Source organism: Prinia subflava, chromosome 23 (assembly GCF_021018805.1).
Source record: "Prinia subflava isolate CZ2003 ecotype Zambia chromosome 23, Cam_Psub_1.2, whole genome shotgun sequence".
In the NCBI taxonomy this organism is placed as follows: domain Eukaryota; kingdom Metazoa; phylum Chordata; class Aves; order Passeriformes; family Cisticolidae; genus Prinia; species Prinia subflava.
Genome location: NC_086269.1, coordinates 6,690,067 through 6,707,052, shown reverse-complemented (window position 1 = coordinate 6,707,052; position 16,986 = coordinate 6,690,067). Strand labels below are relative to the sequence as shown.

Here is a 16,986-nt window from a genome sequence, read left to right as displayed (position 1 = left end):
TAAGGAAATGTTGATTCTTGCCTCTGGAGCCTGTGGGAAACCCTTTGACCTGGGACTGGGACAACCTCCCATGGTGCCTTTGCCATGGACAGCAGCAGCTCCTCAGTATTTCCCTGCTGGGGTTTGCTCATCCAGTGCTTGCTCAATGTGTGAATAAACAAGATACCAATAAACTCTAGTAACATGGCCCAGATAAGAGTGGGTGATGAACCACGTTGATTCATTTCTCATAACCTATTAGTCACACCCTGAGTCAACAGAGCAAAAGCATCCAAACGTCATGGAGCAGGTTGACAGACCCAAGATTCTTTCAAATAAAGAATTTCAAGTGAAATTCTTATATTGATGTTTTTTATTTTTCCTTGGGAGAGTATTCAATTTTCAGCTGCTCTTCCCCAAACTGAAATCAGAGAGAAATCTGAGTGCTCATTTCCCTATGACCTGGAGTTTTGCCATTGATTTATTTTTCTTTCTGAGCCCTTTAAATTGCTCCTCTTAACATCTTATCAAAACAAGCCCCCACCCCCTATTTTTTTTTTTTTTTTTTTTTTTTGCAATTAAGTTGTTATTTGTTCAGATTAGATATCATGATTGAGAAGGACACAGAGAAGATGTCTGAGCAGATGTTTGTGGGAGTGTAGAACTGGCCACTTGTGAGCTGAGGGAAAGAGTCATCAAGGCATGGCCCATGTGGAGGGGTCAAATGGAAGAGTCAAGGACGGGCCAAGGTCATCCAAGGCAGGATGAAATCCTGGTGGGCCAAGGTATGGAGAAACCAGAGCTTCTCCAAGTGGCCCTTGGGAGCCAAAGATGGCTGGAGCAGGATGGATGGATGATCCTCTCCAGCCCATCCTTGCTGTGCTGGGCAGCAGGACTTGTCCTCTCTCTGGCTAGAGCAGTGGCAAGGAATTTTCTGGTTCATAACTGACTTGGCAATTTCGAGCCACTCCAAGGTGCTCTGGGCAGGAAAGGAACTGCCAGTACCTGTCCATGCAGGGAGCAGAAATGCCTGGGAGCCCCATATCACTCTCTCCTGCCTCAAGGACCTCACCCCTCAGGCACTGCAGGCATTTTGGGTAAGGCCAAACTTTTATTACTCATATTCCTCCTCACTGGGGAAGTAATCAAGGAACATCTGGGTTATCACATTGTTTGGGGCAAACAGACCCTCCCTGAGGCACCAACATCATCATCTCATGGTATTCTGGCTTTGTTCTGCTGCCAAATAACCAGGAGAGAAAAAATATCCCTCCTTGAGCAGAAGGGTTATGCTGCTCCAGCCAGGGTGCACATCTCAGGCTCTTTTTGGGAGTTTCACCCTACATTTAAAGATCAGCCTGGCCAATGGGGCTTTGGTCTTTCTTCTCTCTCTCTAACTCCTGGGTGAACAAAACTCCCCCTGTGTGGAAAACCAGCCCATTGTTAGCAAAGCAGGGATCATCTGGCCCTGGCAGAGAACATGCCTCATGCTCTGGCTGTCTCAGAGATGCCTCTTGACCCTGATGTCCACATCTGGAGGTGTTTCCTGGGGAACACAGAACTGTGAGCCTGTGGACCAGAAGCCAGGAGAGCCAGGCTTGTGCTGGAAGGGACCTCAAAGCTCATCCCACTCCCATCCCCTGCCATGGCAGGGACACCTTCCACTATCCCAGGTCGCTCCAAGCCCTGTCCAACATGACCTTGGACACTGCCAGGGATGGGGCAGCCGCAGCTGCTCTCGGCTCTGTGCCAGGGCCTCACCACCCTCACAGGGAAGAATTCATCCCCCATATCCCATCTAGCTCTGACCTCTGGGGTTCCTGGATGCTCCATAGCAGCATCCCTGGAGACAGAGAGTTAGCTGGGAAATGGGGAAAACACTCTCTCAACCAAAATTGCAGGAAGGTTAGGGATACAGAGACACTTCTAATAGTGTCTCATGCACAACATGAGGCAAGAAAGGGAACAGGGGCAAGCAGGGGGTGAGTGGTTTATGGCCCATAGGATTAATGGGGCTTTCCTGGGTCACTGGGGGGATTTGGGGTGAATCTGAATTCGGGTGTAACAGTAGGGGGACTGGTCACAATTTCTGGAGTGACCAGTCTCCATGGACAGGGATGGTTGATTGGGCAGAACAGAGGCTGGAGAACACAGCATGGGGCTGGTGAGTGATTTATCTTCCCCAGAAATGTGGGTTAGGGATATGGGCTGGTCCAGATGAACCCAGAGATTATCTTCCAACCTCTTCCAACCCAGTGGGACTGAGGATGAAGCTGAGGAATGACAGAGGGACCAGAGGGGTCTGGGGTTACAGGGACTGTGGGAGGACATGAGGGGGAGCAAGTGGGTTGGGGAGTCAATGCAGAATTAACAGGGAGGGCTGGGGTGGGGGGGTCTGGTGTTAATGCAGGGGCTAAGGAAGGCAAGGTGGATGAGGGGGTCCAGGGGGAGTTTGTAGGGACTAGAAGGCAGTGGGTGGCTGAGGAGGTGACAGTGAAGGTGGAAAAGCCCTTAGACAGAGGGGTGCTGGTGCTGGGGACAAGAGCTATGTCCCCAAAGAAAGGTGACCTGGCCCTGGCCTACCCAGTGCTGAGTGAGCCCAGGGGCGCCGCTGGGGGGGCCGGGCCCATGTGCTGCTATCCCATAGGAGGGGGCAGCTGTGGCTGCTGAATGTGCAGGTCCCGGGTGGCTATTCCTGGCAGTCCCGCCTGTGCAGGCAGATTGGTTTGCAGGGAGGTGACAAGTGCCAGCCAAAGCCTATAAAAGTCACCCATACCCTGTTCTGGCTCAGTGACCTAGTTACCCCCTCCCAGCAAAGCTGTCCCGCAGCAGGGACAATCAGTCCAGAGTGAAGACGCCTGGTCCTGAGCCAGGACCCCAGCCTCGGAGTCCAGACCCCAGATCCAGAGGAGAGATCTTTTGTCTGGAGCAGCAACCCCAAAACAGAGCAGAGACCCCGGAGCAGAGACCCCAGGACCTTCCCTTGCCTAGCCCCTAGGCTTTGCAGCCATGACCGGCAAAACTGCGCCTCCAGCCAAAAAACCGGCTCCGGCAGCGGCCAAGAAAAAGGCAGTGCCAGCCCCAAAAGAAGAAACATCCCCGAAGGAAGAAGCAGCCCCAAAGGAAGAAGCAGCCCCAGCTACAGCCTCAGCTACTGAAGAGCCCCCAGCCCCTGAGCATCCCCTGGAGCAGCCCCCAGTCCCCACAGATGAACCTGCTCCCACCCCCATGGAAGCTGGAACAGAAGCCACTCCAGTGCCTGCAGAAGGTTCCCCAACTCCCCCAGCTGAACCAGCAGCCCCAGCCCCTGAACCTGAACCGGAGAAACCAAAGGAAGGTGAGTGGGGAACACTGGAGTGTTGAGGGGACATAAGCAAGACTTGCAGGGGGCATGTGCTGGGGAAAAGGAACAGGGGGATGAAGTCATCAAGGATATTTTTGCAGTGGGATAGGGCTAGGGATTAGGTGGACTGAAGACAGACCTGGAGGTTGAATGATTGCCCTCCAAGAGCCCCAGTACTCGAGCTCCGCCCTCACCACTGTGGGTTTGTTACAGAGCCGCCCAGCTGCCCCTTGTCCTTGGCCGTGGAAGAAGTGACTGAAAACTCATTCACACTGACCTGGAAAGCCCCAGAGCAGATGGGCCGGGCAGGCCTGGATGGATATGTGGTGGAGATCTGCAAAGATGGAAGTAGGTTTGGTCTTTCCTGCCTCATGAGCATGGAGAGATGGTGCATGGTTGTGGGATGGGATGGATCTGGGTGCAATCCAGAAGAGCATTTCCCCCAGCAACAATTCCCTTTCTTTGCCCAAATGGATCCATTTTGAATGGTTATTTCCTTTCCATGAGGGAACAGGGAAGCCATTGGCTTCAGACAGTAGTGATGTCTTTAGCAGGTGCTTTGAGCAGGTTTAGAGTCACTGCCATGTCCAGCTCTAGTGTGGAGCAGAGACCAAAACACCCTCTGGGGATGGTGTCTGATGAACTCCAGATCTGCAGAGACCCAGGGCTGGGATGGTAATCCGAGAAAACAGGAGGGAAAATTCAATCCTCTCGTGTTTGCCCAAAATGAAGCATGGAAGGAATGGCGATAAAATGAGAGATTAAGGAAGGAAAGGGTCCTGGCCATGTATCAGCAGACTTGATTATGTCTGGAAGGAGGGTGGCTGTGATGGATGGCAGTAGGCTGGGAGGTGGCAGCAATTGTCCAGAAATTGTCCATGATTCTCCAGTTGTATTGCTGGGTGGTGGAATTGGGTGGGTGGATAAGATTTGAGTTTTGGGCACTCTCTTGAAGCCCTCCTGGGCTTTGGGGTGAGAGTGAAGGGTCTGTGTGGCTGGGGGGATCTGCAAGGCGAAGCTGAGCTGGAGTGGTTTGGGAGACCCAGGTGGCCCATGGACCTCAGGGAACTTGATCCTCAGCTGTTTAGGTTGTGGCACACACAATGGACACATTCTTGGCTGTGGGAGGCTTCCATCATGGGGCTGGGGGTGGAGAGGTTACCACAACTGGGTGGGATGTGTGAGGAAGCCCTTGCATGGGACAAGGAAAGATGCAGCCATTCCTGGAGTGATCTATCTGACAGCCACCCAAAGGACCCAGTCTGGATGTTCTCCTGGCTTGCTTTGGGTCTGCTGGAGGACAGGAGAACTCCAGTCCCTCTGTGATCACCCAGGGGCCATGGGACTGGTGTATTTGGGCTGGTACAAGACTCTGGTTGGCTAAAATATGGTGAGATTTGAGCGAGGGCTGATTTGAGCAATACCAGTGGTGAAGGGAAAGAGGATCTGGTGAGACTTGGCTGCTCCAATAGCATCAACAAGAAAACCCGAGCACATGGGGGCTTGGCACACCCTGGTATATGTGGGTCCCTCTCATTGCCCACCTGGGATACCCAGTCCTTGGGGGACTGGGGCAGTTTATTTTCTAAGTGAGAAACATCTTGAGAGGTTTGGCACATTGCAAGGCCATATTAGCTGGGGCTGGGGGAGGGCTGGGCTCTGGGTTGAGTTTCAGATGTCGCTTACAAGCAGGAAGAGCACTTGAAGAGGTCCATTGGGCCAGGGGCAGGTCTTGAGTAAACCTTGCTCAGTGTGGAGGGGTTTGTGGAGGCCATGGTGAGCCCCAGTGTTGTCCTGTGGCAGTGAGAAGAGCAGAGTGGCTGGCAGTGACCTCCAAGGATCTTTCCTTTCAGAAATGCACCTGGTCAGCAGGGATGTGTTCACTGGCCCAATGCCTTTTCTTGCTTGCAAATGTCCTTGTGCTCCAGTGCTGAGCTTCTGCCAGCACTTCATACCCCATACTCCTTGGCAGGGGCTGCCAACCTCCCCTCCGAAGTCCCTTTTTCTGCTGGTGCCCCAAACCATTCCACATTTCCAAGGAAGGGTTCCTTTGCCTCTAGGTCTTACTTTCTGGGCCTTGATACTGCTGCTCAGGGTGCATCTGTCTGTCCACGGCACATCCAAAGTGCTGTGCTGGGTCTGTTGCAGGTTCAGACTGGAAAGCTGTGAACCAGGAGCCCTTTCTTTCCACCCGCTACACCGTCTCAAACCTCAGCTCTGGGGACAAGATCCATGTGCGGGTGACGGCTGTCAGTGCCAGCGGAGCCAGCGTCCCAGCCACTCTGGAGCAGCCAGTGCTCATCAGGGAGATCCTCCGTGAGTACTGCCCCTGAGGGCACAATTCCTGGGTGAAATATCTGCATGAGCAGCCTCTCATGCGTCCCATCTGGCCTTTGACACATGTTATTCTCAGCGACTGTGTCCAGTTCCCTTTGGGAGGGAGAAGCTTCCTGACCTCACCAATCTTGCTGATGTTGAAACTTTGGGGGTGAAGGACTCTTGGGTGGGTTTTCCCAAGATATATTGGTTAGAGTCTTTTTTCCTTGAATGCCCATGCCAGAAACAGAAGAAAGAGCCAGAGTTCGCCATCTCAGGTTTCTCAAGGTTGTCTATTGTTTCTTATCTCAAAGTTCTTTCAGTACCCAGTAAAGGTCCTTGCTGTGGCGAGAGCATGAGGTAACTCCCCCCAGGTTGGGAGGACAGGACCTTTTGTACCCTTCCTCTGACCCACCCACTGTCCACAACATCTTTCTTATTTACAGTTAATTACCAATACCTACTACCTATACTAGACATGTCACTTCTGCCCTAAACCAATCCCTTGAGACCCGCCACAGCAGAAGATGGAGGACAAAGACAAGAAGGAAGAAGGACAGGGCCACACCCTGATTCCTCCATCTTGCCTTCCCCATTTGCACCCAGTGATGACCTAACTACTATTTACATCAAACTCCTGGGTTCTGTAGTTCTTCATGCAAAGCTGGTAATTTTTCCCAGGGGCTGAGATCAAAGACATTGTCACTCTGGGCCCTGTGCCAGGGTCTCAGACCCCCCTGCCACAGTCCCAACCCCCCCTGTTGGAGTCCCAGACCCCTCTGCCAGGGTCCCGGACCATCCAGGGCAGCCAGAGGGATGCTCTGGACTCTGAAGGACTCAAAAGGCAGGACCACATTTACCCATTTCATGGTAAGAGCTCAGAATCCACCACTCCCTGAGCACGTCTCTTCCCCTTGGCCATGTCACATGCCAAATATGCCACAGCACACATTGGACAGCTTTGTTTATTTAGCTCAGGGAAGTCAAGAGCTGGTTGTCTGGAGCATGGGAACTTTAATCATGCTGAACTCGCTAATGAATGAGTTGCTCCCATGCTTAGCAAGACTCACATTCCTCTCTGGGTGCTGCCAATGAGCAGAGGCTGATGCAGGAGGGCAGGGCCAGTTTGCACTCAGCAAACAGCAAAGAGACTCATTTTCCCTCTAGAAGGAATTATTAATGCTCAAGTTTTCTTGTTATTCAACACATCAGATTTTTCAGCTGCTTAAAAATAGTAATACTAAAAAAGTTATTCCAGGAACCACCAGCTTTTCATAGGAAAAGGCTTGGAGAAGGCTATCAGCCTGTGGAAAAAGTCTTGCAGTGTCCATCTTCTCAGTGTGCTCAGAGGAGGTGAATGTGGCTGAGGGGTGGTGGCTGTGCCTGTTCACATCTGACCTCAAAACCATCCCACCAAACCTCATATAACTGGGAAAACTGGGGTGTGAGGGACTGGCATGAGATGCCAAATGCACAGCTCATGCTTTCCACATCCTGTCCCTGCTGCCTGAGCTTTGTCCCTGCTGCCTGAGCTTTGTCCCAGGCACATGTACAGGTGTAAAACCCAAAGAACTGAGAGACCCACACACAACTTGATCTACTGGGTCTTCCCTTCCCTTCCCTTCCCTTCCCTTCCCTTCCCTTCCCTTCCCTTCCCTTCCCTTCCCTTCCCTTCCCTTCCCTTCCCTTCCCTTCCCTTCCCTTCCCTTCCCTTCCCTTCCCTTCCCTTCCCTTCCCTTCCCTTCCCTTCCCTTCCCTTCCCTTCCCTTCCCTTCCCTTCCCTTCCCTTCCCTTCCCTTCCCTTCCCTTCCCTTCCCTTCCCTTCCCTTCCCTTCCCTTCCCTTCCCTTCCCTTCCCTTCCCTTCCCTTCCCTTCCCTTCCCTTCCCTTCCCTTCCCTTCCCTTCCCTTCCCTTCCCTTCCCTTCTCTTTTCTTTTTTCTTTTCTTTTCTTTTCTTTTCTTTTCTTTTCTTTTCTTTTCTTTTCTTTTCTTTTCTTTTCTTTTCTTTTCTTTTCTTTTCTTTTCTTTTCTTTTCTTTTCTTTTCTTTTCTTTTCTTTTCTTTTCTTTTCTTTTCTTTTCTTTTCTTTTCTTTTCTTTTCTTTTCTTTTCTTTTCTTTTCTTTTCTTTTCTTTTCTTTTCTTTTCTTTTCTTTTCTTTTCTTTTCTTTTCTTTTCTTTTCTTTTCTTTTCTTTTTTTCCTCTCCTGGCCTTCACATTTTCTCTAGGCCTGCATTTTGTACATCTCACCAGTTCATTTTTAGCACCCCAGGGGATTTTAAATAGCAGCAATTGGACAGCCTGGAGCTTAACAACAGGTGGGGTGAGTGGGCTTGGGAGGTGGAGAGAGACAAGGAGGAACCAGATGAAGGATCAGTACGGGACTCACATTTTGCTGGGAACAAGAGCAGGAAAAGGCCTTACCCCCACTTTGTCACCGGGGCCATCGGCACTGGCCAGCCCCGTCCCTCTGAGCACAGCACGGGGAGCTGGGGAGAACACCCATAAATTACCATTCCTCCTCCTCCCCAGAGCTCAGGTTTCCCTGCCCTGCTGAGACTGATGAACCCAAGCGGCAGCACTGGAGGATGGATCCCTGCAGAAATCACTGCATGAGCAGAGCAGGGAGCGTCTCATCTGTCAGGAAGGGCCAACTGGGGCTGCCGGGCCTGGCCCTGAGCTCCCAGCCCTCACAGATGTTTGGCTCAGGGCTGGTTTATTCTGGCCGGGCCCCCTCCCCAGGGTTAAGGTCCTGCACATTTAACCTGGGCAGAGACTCCTCGATCCTTTATCACGGGCTCCAGAGGGATCCCTGGGCATCACAGAGCCAGCAGAGTTTTATGGCTTCTATTCCACCTTGGGAAGGGAACATGCTCCATGAGCGTTCTCCAGTGGGGTTTTTGCGTGTCTTTGTTATGTTTCCTTGGGGATATTTGCCTTTGTCATGAGCCTGAGGCTTCCACAGCGTTGGTATGACAAGGCACCTCCTTGGTGTCTCAGTGGCCTGGACTGCACAGGGAAGGTGGAGGTTGAGCCTTGTCCTTGCTGGAAGTTGGGCTGTGTGCCTCTGGAAAGTCAGGGGGAGAAATATTTCCCAGCTGGGAGATGCTGTTCCCTGCCTTGTTACCATGGAGGTTGTGCTATGGCTCTTGGGGTTGAGGCCAGGTTGTCTCCACAGCCTGGTTGCAGTGAAGGGAGATGAATGATCCATCAGAATGCTGCCCTTGGGTTGGTGACTTGGAATCTCAGGGGTGGATACCACTCTGGGGTACAGGCAGCAGGACAGCTAGCACAGCCCTGCAGGGGAGCAACATTGTCCAGGAGATGACAGGGAGAAGGTGGCCGTGTTGGGGTGGATTTTCTGGGGTGGATTTGGTGGCCAAGCAGGGGAGTATATGAGGAGGGTCAGCCAACTGAGGAATGGGAGTTCCTTGTCTCACAATGTGAATTCCTGGTACCCAGAGCTCCCGAAGATCCGCATGCCTCGGCACTTGCGGGAGACTTACATCAGGCGTGTGGGGGATGCTGTGAACATCATGATTCCCTTTCAGGTAGGTGGGTGATTTGGGCTTTAATCTGCTGGACATTAAACTCCAGGTTAACTCCTTCAGGTTAGCTTAGGGGTCCAACTGTGCTCTGGCTTGGCTGGGTCCCTGTGTCTTATGGGCCAAGGGTGGCTGATGGGATGGGAATCTCTCTCCTTTTCCTGCCCAGATCCCATTTTTCCCCTGCTACATCTTTGTTGATGATGCTGCAGTGGAACTACCACAAACACATCAGGACATGGGCTGGCTGTTGCTCCTATCTCAGCCAATAAGTCCAGTTCAGCTTGTGCTCTGGGCCAGGATCTGGTCACATCCTCTGTGACACCACAGCACAGCACAGGGATCCCTAGAGGGGACCAGCTGCCTTTGGAGACAGGCAGCCCCAGTGCTGTGTGATGGTGGAGTAATGCTGACACTGGTGGGCTAGGCTGGAGGTTGTCTCCTCAGCTATCTCTCTCATCCTGTCTGGGACATCAGAGCATCTCCACCATGGCAGCTGGCTCTGAAACATGTTGGCCAAGAAGAGAGAGTGAGAGGCCCCTGAGCTGAGGGCCTTATCCATGCTCTGTCTCACAGACAGTTTGGACTCTGTGCTGGCCATGCTGCAGACATGAATTTTCCCTGTATGCTGAGTTCAAGCTCTGGTGCTAAGCTTGAACCCTGGGCTCAGTGCCCAGGCTGTGAGAGCACAGCTCTGCCCTGGCAAGTAAAGCTGGGCTTGCTCCATGAGGACCCTCTGGAGCCAGCATGTTCCAGGCTCACCCCTGGAGCCTGATGGCTTCCCATTAGTGAGTCTGAGAGGAATCAGCCATAGCTTCTTTCCTGAGGGCTGCTGGATGGGAGAGGTGGCACACGGGCTGTTGCTGCCTGGACACAGCGGGGTGGCTCTGTCACCCACCCCTCCCAGAAGGACCTGCTGGGACCATGTGCCCAAGCAGCTCCTGACCTGCCTGTTGCTCCAGGGAAAGCCGCAGCCCGAGGTGAGCTGGACCAAGGGAGGGCAGCCCCTGGACACCAACCGCATCAACATCCGAAACACAGCTCGGGACACCATCTTCTACATCCGCCAGGCCCAGCGCGGCGACTCGGGCAAGTACGAGCTCACCGTGCAGATCAATGGAGCCGAGGACAAGGCTACCCTGGACATCCAGGTGGTTGGTAAGCTGAGGATGGGACCCTGCAGGATCACTCCGGGACTCATTTCTCCTCCTTGGTTGGGTAGGTCTTGTTCTGGGTGGGATGTGATGCGACAGCAACAAGGCAAAGTACTCTAGAGTCCCTGTTCCAGTGGGATCCTCAGAAGGATCACGCATGTGAACATCTCTGGTTGGGGATGCAGAGTTTCTGCCAGCCTTGCCCCTTGCAGCTTCTCATCCCTTGTGTACTTGACCAGAGTGAGAAGAGATTAAAAGCAAGGTCAAGGGATACAGAATGTGGGTGGAGCAAAGCGGGATGTCACCCTGAGGACGCTTGTGTTTGCAGAGCCACCCGGCCCTCCCCAGAACCTGAAGCTGGTGGATGTGTGGGGCTTTAATGTGGCCCTGGAGTGGACCCCCCCTGCGGACAATGGGAACTCTGAGATCAAGGGCTACAGGGTGCAGAAGTCAGACAAGAAGAGTGGGGTGAGCCTGGGCACTCCCGCTGCCTCACCCTACACCTTCTCTATCCTTGTCACAGCCCATCTTTCCTCACTGCTCTCATTTTCCTCCTTTTTTCCTTCCAGAAATGGTTCACGGTGCTGGAGCGCTGCACCCGCACCAGCTGCACCATCTCCGACCTCATAATTGGCAACACCTATTCCTTCCGAGTGTTCTCTGAGAACATCTGCGGGCTCAGTGACAGTGCTGCCGTGGCCTCTGGGGTGGCCTACATCGAGAAGACAAGTGGGGACATGTCCCTGGCTGAGGGGCTGGGGAGGGTGATAGCCAAGAGTGGTCCTGACCAGTGGGCCAGTGGGACTGCCTTGGAGTTGTGCTGATGCTGCTGGGCTGGTCCACAGGACAAGACTAGCAGGAGTGAGGCTGAGCACCCCAAGGTCCAGAGATCCACTGGTCCCCTCTGCACCTCATTTCTCCTTTGGGGAAGCTTGTGTCGTGCTCAGCCCCCTGAGAGGAACCAAGGCATGGACATCCCTGAGATGAGATGGAAGCAGGAGCTGGGAAGGGTCAGAAGAGCCCTGGCTTTGGCTCCACAGCTCAGGGCCAAATCTCCAACCAGCCCTCCTCTCCTTCCATCTATTTCTGTCCTGCTCTCTGGTAGCACACAGTGACCTAGGGTCTGCCATCTGCAGAGCTTCCCTCAAACTCTTATTTCTATGGACTGAGGGGATGGAGTGGGAGATCCAGAGCATGCCTGGGCTGTGTCTGACCTGCTGCACACAGGATGTGTCACAGTGGGTTTGGGGATTGGCATCCCCTGTGTTCCTTGCAGGGCCTGGGCACTACCATGTCATGGTTGGATGAGGAAACAGGGCTTCTCTGAGCTGAGGGCCAGTCCTTGGGTTGGGCCAGGTGACATTTGGCTTCTTACAAGAGGGGACAGAACTGGTTTTGGGTACCTTGTACTGAATTCCTGTATTGGTCAGCCTAGAAGCCTCAGGTCTGCCTCAGCTAGAATTAATTATTTCCTCAGAAACCACTTACCAGCCAGAGAAGATCCCCCAGCGGGACATGATGGAACCTCCAAAGTTCACGCAGCCCCTGACAGACCGAACGACCACACGGGGCTACAGCACTCACCTCTTCTGCTCTGTCCGCGGCTTCCCCCAGGTCGGCGGCTCCTCCACGGACAGCATAGCCTTGGCCTGGAGACACCAGGGGGGTTTTTTGCAAGGTGTCTGGAGGTCTCTGGGAGTTGGTTGGTGCTGTTGGATTAGGGTTGGGTGAGGTTAAGGGGCTGCAGCTGCCCTCTGAGTCAAACTGGGGCACGTTTGGGGTGTTTCTTCATGGAGATGGGAGACTTAAATCAAGCCATGTCCTGTTTCCCCTATGCTGGGGAAGGAAGGGTGGAACAGTGGTTAGAGCTCATTAGTGGGAGATTTGGATCTTCAAAATACTTCTGACTGTGAATCCCACCATGACCACAAGCTTCAGACAGGGCCAAGGCAAAGGCAGAGAGAGGTGGCTGCATTTTGGGGCCAGTTAGATTCCTCATTTCTCTCCCTGCTTTAAACTTTCAGCCCAAAATCATCTGGTTGAAAAATCAGATGGAGATCCGGGAAGATCCCAAATACATAGCACTGATTGATCAGGGTGTGTGCTCCCTGGAAATTCGCAAGCCTGGCCCTTTCGATGGGGGTGTCTACACCTGCAAGGCGGTGAATCCCCTGGGGGAAGCCTCAGTAGACTGCAGACTGGATGTGAAAGGTGAGATTGGCTGAGGGGAAGGAGGAGCAGGAGCCCTTGTCTGCCTTTTCCAGGTCTCACTTTCCCAGTCCTGTGGTTTGTCCCTGTTTTTGTTGATCCTGGTTGTGAGGGAGTCTGAGGACACTGGGCAGTCCTGTGGAGCTGCACTTTTGGGCTTCTTGGGTTTATGGTCTTGAAGCAGCTTGAAATCACCATTCCTTATTTATGGAGAAAAAATGGGGAGGAAACAGAAATGGCAGAGCCAGAGGAGCTGCTGGAGGCCTGGCCCAGCACTGGCTGTCCCCGCTCTTGTCCCAAGTGTGGGGGGAGTGTGTGAACTTCCTCCCCTACACCTGGGCTGCTCTGATTTATGTTTTGGGATCCTGCCCACACTTCCCACTCCCATTTCCCTCAGCAGAGCATCCAGAACAGACTTGCCTCGTATTGCTCCCCACAGCCCCTCCTTGGCCCATGGGAGGATCAATGCCCGCGCACTGTCTGCGTGTTCCTGTGCTGGCCACGAGTCCTTAAACACTTCTTTTTCCCTTTCTGTGTCTTCTGAGCACACTCTTGCCCCCAGACATATGCTGCTCCACTTCCCATGCAGGCAGGGTTCCAATCTGGCAACGCAGCACCCCAGGCCCTGTGGAAGCTCCAGGGCTGTTTGTGTGGCACAGGGTGTTGGCACAGGGTCAGTGCTCAGCTCTGTGGGAGCTGCTGCTGGACCCTGCAGGAGTGCTGACCCAGATGGCCCTGGTCCTGTGGCCCCACGGCCCCTCAGTGCAGCTCTGCAGGGGCTCTGTGGAGTCACAGATCAATGGTCTGAGTGGGAACGGACCTTAAAGCTCACCCATTCCTACCCCCTACCATGGGCAGGGACACCTTCCACCATCCCAGGTTGCTCCAAGCACCATCCAACCTGGCCTTGGACACTGCCAGGGATGGAGCAGCCACAACTTCTCTGAGGCCCCTCTGAGGGCCTCATCACCCTCACAGGAAAGAATTCCTTCCCTATATCCCATCTAACTCTGCCCTCTGGCAGTGGGAAGCCATTCCCCTTGTCTTGTCACTCCAGACCCTTGTCCAAGGCGCTCTCCTGGAGCCCCTTTAGGCACTGGCAGGGCCTCTAAGATCTCCCCCAGAGCCTTCACTTCTCTAGGCTGGACACCCCCAGTTCTCCCAGCCTGGCTCCAGAGCAGATGTGCTCCAGGCCTCCTCTGGACTTGCTCCAGCAGCTCCACGTCCTTCCTGTGCTGGAACCCCAGGGCTGGAGGCAGCTCTGCAGGTGGGGTCTCAACTTAGTGGGGCACAGGGGCAGAATCTCCCCCTTCCCCTACTGCCCACACTGGGGGATCAGCCCAGTTGGCCGAGTAGGATGAGCTGAGCATGTACTGGGGACACAGAGCACCTGGCAGTCACCCAGGCTGGGGTCTCAGGGGACACTGTCCAGGAACATGCAGTGACGGTGGTGTGTGGGATTGCTTGGAGCAGGCGTGTGCAGGGCTGGGGTGTGCAGGGTTAGGATGTGCAGGTGCACATTGGGGTGAGCACACAGGCACTTTCGGGAGTCAAAAGGGGAGTAAGACAAGGGGAGTTCAGGGGATTTTTGTCTCCTGTGCTCTCCTGCAGTGCCCAAGTGAGGACAGGTCGGAGGACAAGACAAAGAGCAAGGTAGGTCTGGGCTGGGGCACCAGGATGGAGGGGAGGTGGATCACTTCAGGGGGCTGGAGTGGGCTGAGTGTCCTGCATTAGCCCTTGTCACCTGCTGATGGAGTCCCAGCTCAGGTCTTCCTTGGCTGGAGATGGGGTGGGATGATGAACCTGAGGGATATCTGTCCCTTGGTGAGGTGAAGGGAGGGCTGTACATTTGGCTGAGTTTGTCTTGCATTAGAGCTGTGGCTCTCTTGGTGCCCTTGCAGGACGAGGATCTTGTTCCTTTTCCCAGGTGGATCCTGCAGGTGCCAGGCAGTGGCAGGGCAGGTGCTGATGCCCCTGGCCATGGTCTCTGCTGGGCTGACCCTCCCTGGCAGTGCCTTGGGGGCTTCACCTCAGCCTGCCATGGCACGGCCCTCTGAACCTGTCATTAGCTGTGACAATAAAACAAACCCAGCTACCAAAGCCACCAAACCCCTCTGTCCTGCTTATTGTGGGGTTGGCTTGGGTGGGGGCATGTGGAGAGATGCCAGGGCTGCTGTGGGGTTGCAGAGGATCCCAGCCAACCAAGGATGGAGGAGATGGGTTCTGAGCTTGTTTATGGAACACATATAGAGATTACTGAACCAGAAGGAGTCCAACAAGGTGAAAGAGAATGAGGAAAGATTTCCTTCTGGTGCAGGGGAATGATTCTGGCTGGAGAAAAAGAAATGCCACATCAGTGCTGCAGCATCTTAATGCTTCTTTATTGATGCACAGTTTTTTTTATCCATGCCAGTGAGGCAGTGATCCAGGCAGGAGCTGTCACCTCCCCACGGTGGGTATAGGACATGTTGATGTGTCATCCAGAGGAGGGGACTCGTCCCTGTGAGCTGGTGGCTCATGTGCAGGGTGAGTTATCACTTGAGCTCTGGGCCAGCTTGGGGCAGGCACTGGGTGTTACCAGAGCCCAGAGGGAGCCATGGAACAGATGGTTACCTGGGATCAGTGGCATGGAGTGAAATCTCCACCAGCACCGCCTCGCCCTCGGTCTGGGGGCACAAGGGTAGGAGCTCTCCCAGCTGCATGGCAGCTCTGTCATGGGGCCAGACCCACATCCTGCCCGTGTCCTGGCTGGCCCTGGCATTGCCAGTGTAGATGCAAATCCAGCCTGGCATCCACAGATCAGAGCCCATCCCACTCTTTGTGCCACGGAGAGCAAAGCTGGGCAGTGCTTGTGATTAATCAGACCCCTCTCTGCACATCTCCCTTGAAGCCCCTCTGCTTTGTCCCCATCTGTCCTCGGGCACCTTCAGCCCAAGATGAAGTCCAGGGAGTGTTGCTGTTCCCAGGGGCTCAGCACTGGTGCAGCACTGTCCACACGAGGATTGTTTCCACCATCAGAGGGCATTGTTGGATTAATTTTATCCCACTGCTGGTCAGGATGGATTTTCAAGGTGGCTGGTACTGGTGGTAATGCCAGAGTGGAGGCTGCACTCTCAGCTGGCAAGTGGAGAGCTTGTTTTCCCTGGCATGCTCACACCTAGCCCTGGACACTGCTGGGGTGTCCTGTCCCCATTGGTGTCCCTGGCACCTGAGCACGTGACCTTGGCCAGTGGGATTCTCTCAGGGACAGAGTCTGGAAGCAGGCTGTGAGCTGATCTCCAGGACTCTGTCATGCTGCATACTGTGCCCTTTCCAGGCCCTTATTTCAGTCCCACAGAGCACAGACTGTGTTCGTAACCCCACAGGGGTCTAAGGTGGGTGACAACATCCACTTTTAGTGAGGGCTCTCTGGGAAATGTCTGGAGAGTACAGAGTGGAAAAATCCACTGGATGTTATTTTTAGTGAAGCAACCGTTCACGTGCCCTTTAATTTATGAGCATCCCTGTCACCAGGTTCCTGGGCACCTTAGCAAGGATCAGGCCAAAGCATCAGTCCCAGAAAAGCAGTGGAAATAAGATGCAAGTGGGAGTCAGAGCCAGGCAAACAGCAGCACTAATCTGACGGCAAGGTGCTGCTGTGCCAAGGGACCACAGCCTCGGCCTGGGGCATCCTCTCTGCACTAACCTGGGGTTGCAGCATCCCCAGGCACCACTGATATTTCTGCTCCATGAGACCTGAGGCACTTCTCTCTGCTCGTTCCAGGAGATGCTGGCTCTGGGCAGAGCTGGCACAGGACATGGCAAGGTGGGGGCATGGGAGTCACTGCACTGGGCAGAGGGGCCATCGGGCAGATATGGGATGAGCCAAAACCTCACCCTCATGTCAGTGGTTCAGCGCTGGCCCCAGGGCACCTGGTGATGTCTGGGAGGGGAGTGTGGGCTGAAGTCCATAGGGAATTGCTGTTCTCAAGGGCTCAGCACCAGAACAGCACCATCTACACTGTGGGAAGGTTGAGAGGGTGTTAAGGATCCCTGAACTGTGGTAAGGACTAAGGAAAAGATTTTCCCCTGTCCTTGTCATTGTTTGTCTTCTCTGCTCCCATTTTCCCAGTGTGATCTGAGCCAGGAGCCTGGAAATACATCAAGGCCCCTGCAAAATGTGAGTGGCTGAGCCTTTCTTCTCTTCTCTTCCTTGCTGCCCTCCTCATCCCTCCAAGCTAAACAGAGCTGGCTGTAGCAGTGGGAGAAGAGACTCCTGGCTGCCCCAATGCCTGTGCTGCACACTCCCAACATTGCTAAAAATCACCCACAAAACTCACCCATCAAAGGTCCTTTTCCTGTCTGCACCTCTAGTCTCTGTGGGAACTTGCTGCAGTCCCTCTGCCCATTGCTGACGTCCCCTCTGAGGAGCACGACCCTGCTGGGGCAGAGGCAGGGTCACAGGA

The 16,986-nt window shown here is 53.9% G+C and overlaps 1 protein-coding gene across 3 annotated transcripts; it reads left to right on the top strand.

The window, feature by feature from the left end:
* Nucleotides 1–2,395: 2,395 nt before the first annotated feature.
* On the top strand, nucleotides 2,396–14,636 carry MYBPH (myosin binding protein H). Of its 3 annotated transcripts, none has more exons than XM_063418198.1 (11): nucleotides 2,396–3,316; nucleotides 3,536–3,670; nucleotides 5,471–5,638; nucleotides 9,097–9,185; nucleotides 10,142–10,337; nucleotides 10,662–10,801; nucleotides 10,903–11,062; nucleotides 11,811–11,947; nucleotides 12,358–12,544; nucleotides 14,153–14,194; nucleotides 14,469–14,636. In XM_063418198.1, the coding sequence occupies exons 1-10, from the start codon at nucleotides 2,989–2,991 to the stop codon at nucleotides 14,161–14,163; spliced, it is 1,551 nt and encodes a 516-aa protein (XP_063274268.1). In that variant the 5' UTR covers nucleotides 2,396–2,988; the 3' UTR covers nucleotides 14,164–14,194; nucleotides 14,469–14,636. The 3 variants fall into 3 exon arrangements, with proteins under 3 accessions (XP_063274268.1, XP_063274267.1, XP_063274266.1); XM_063418197.1 differs by having other exon boundaries at nucleotides 14,443–14,636; XM_063418196.1 differs by lacking the exons at nucleotides 14,153–14,194; nucleotides 14,469–14,636 and having other exon boundaries at nucleotides 12,358–14,083.
* The last annotated feature ends 2,350 nt before the right edge of the window (nucleotides 14,637–16,986 follow it).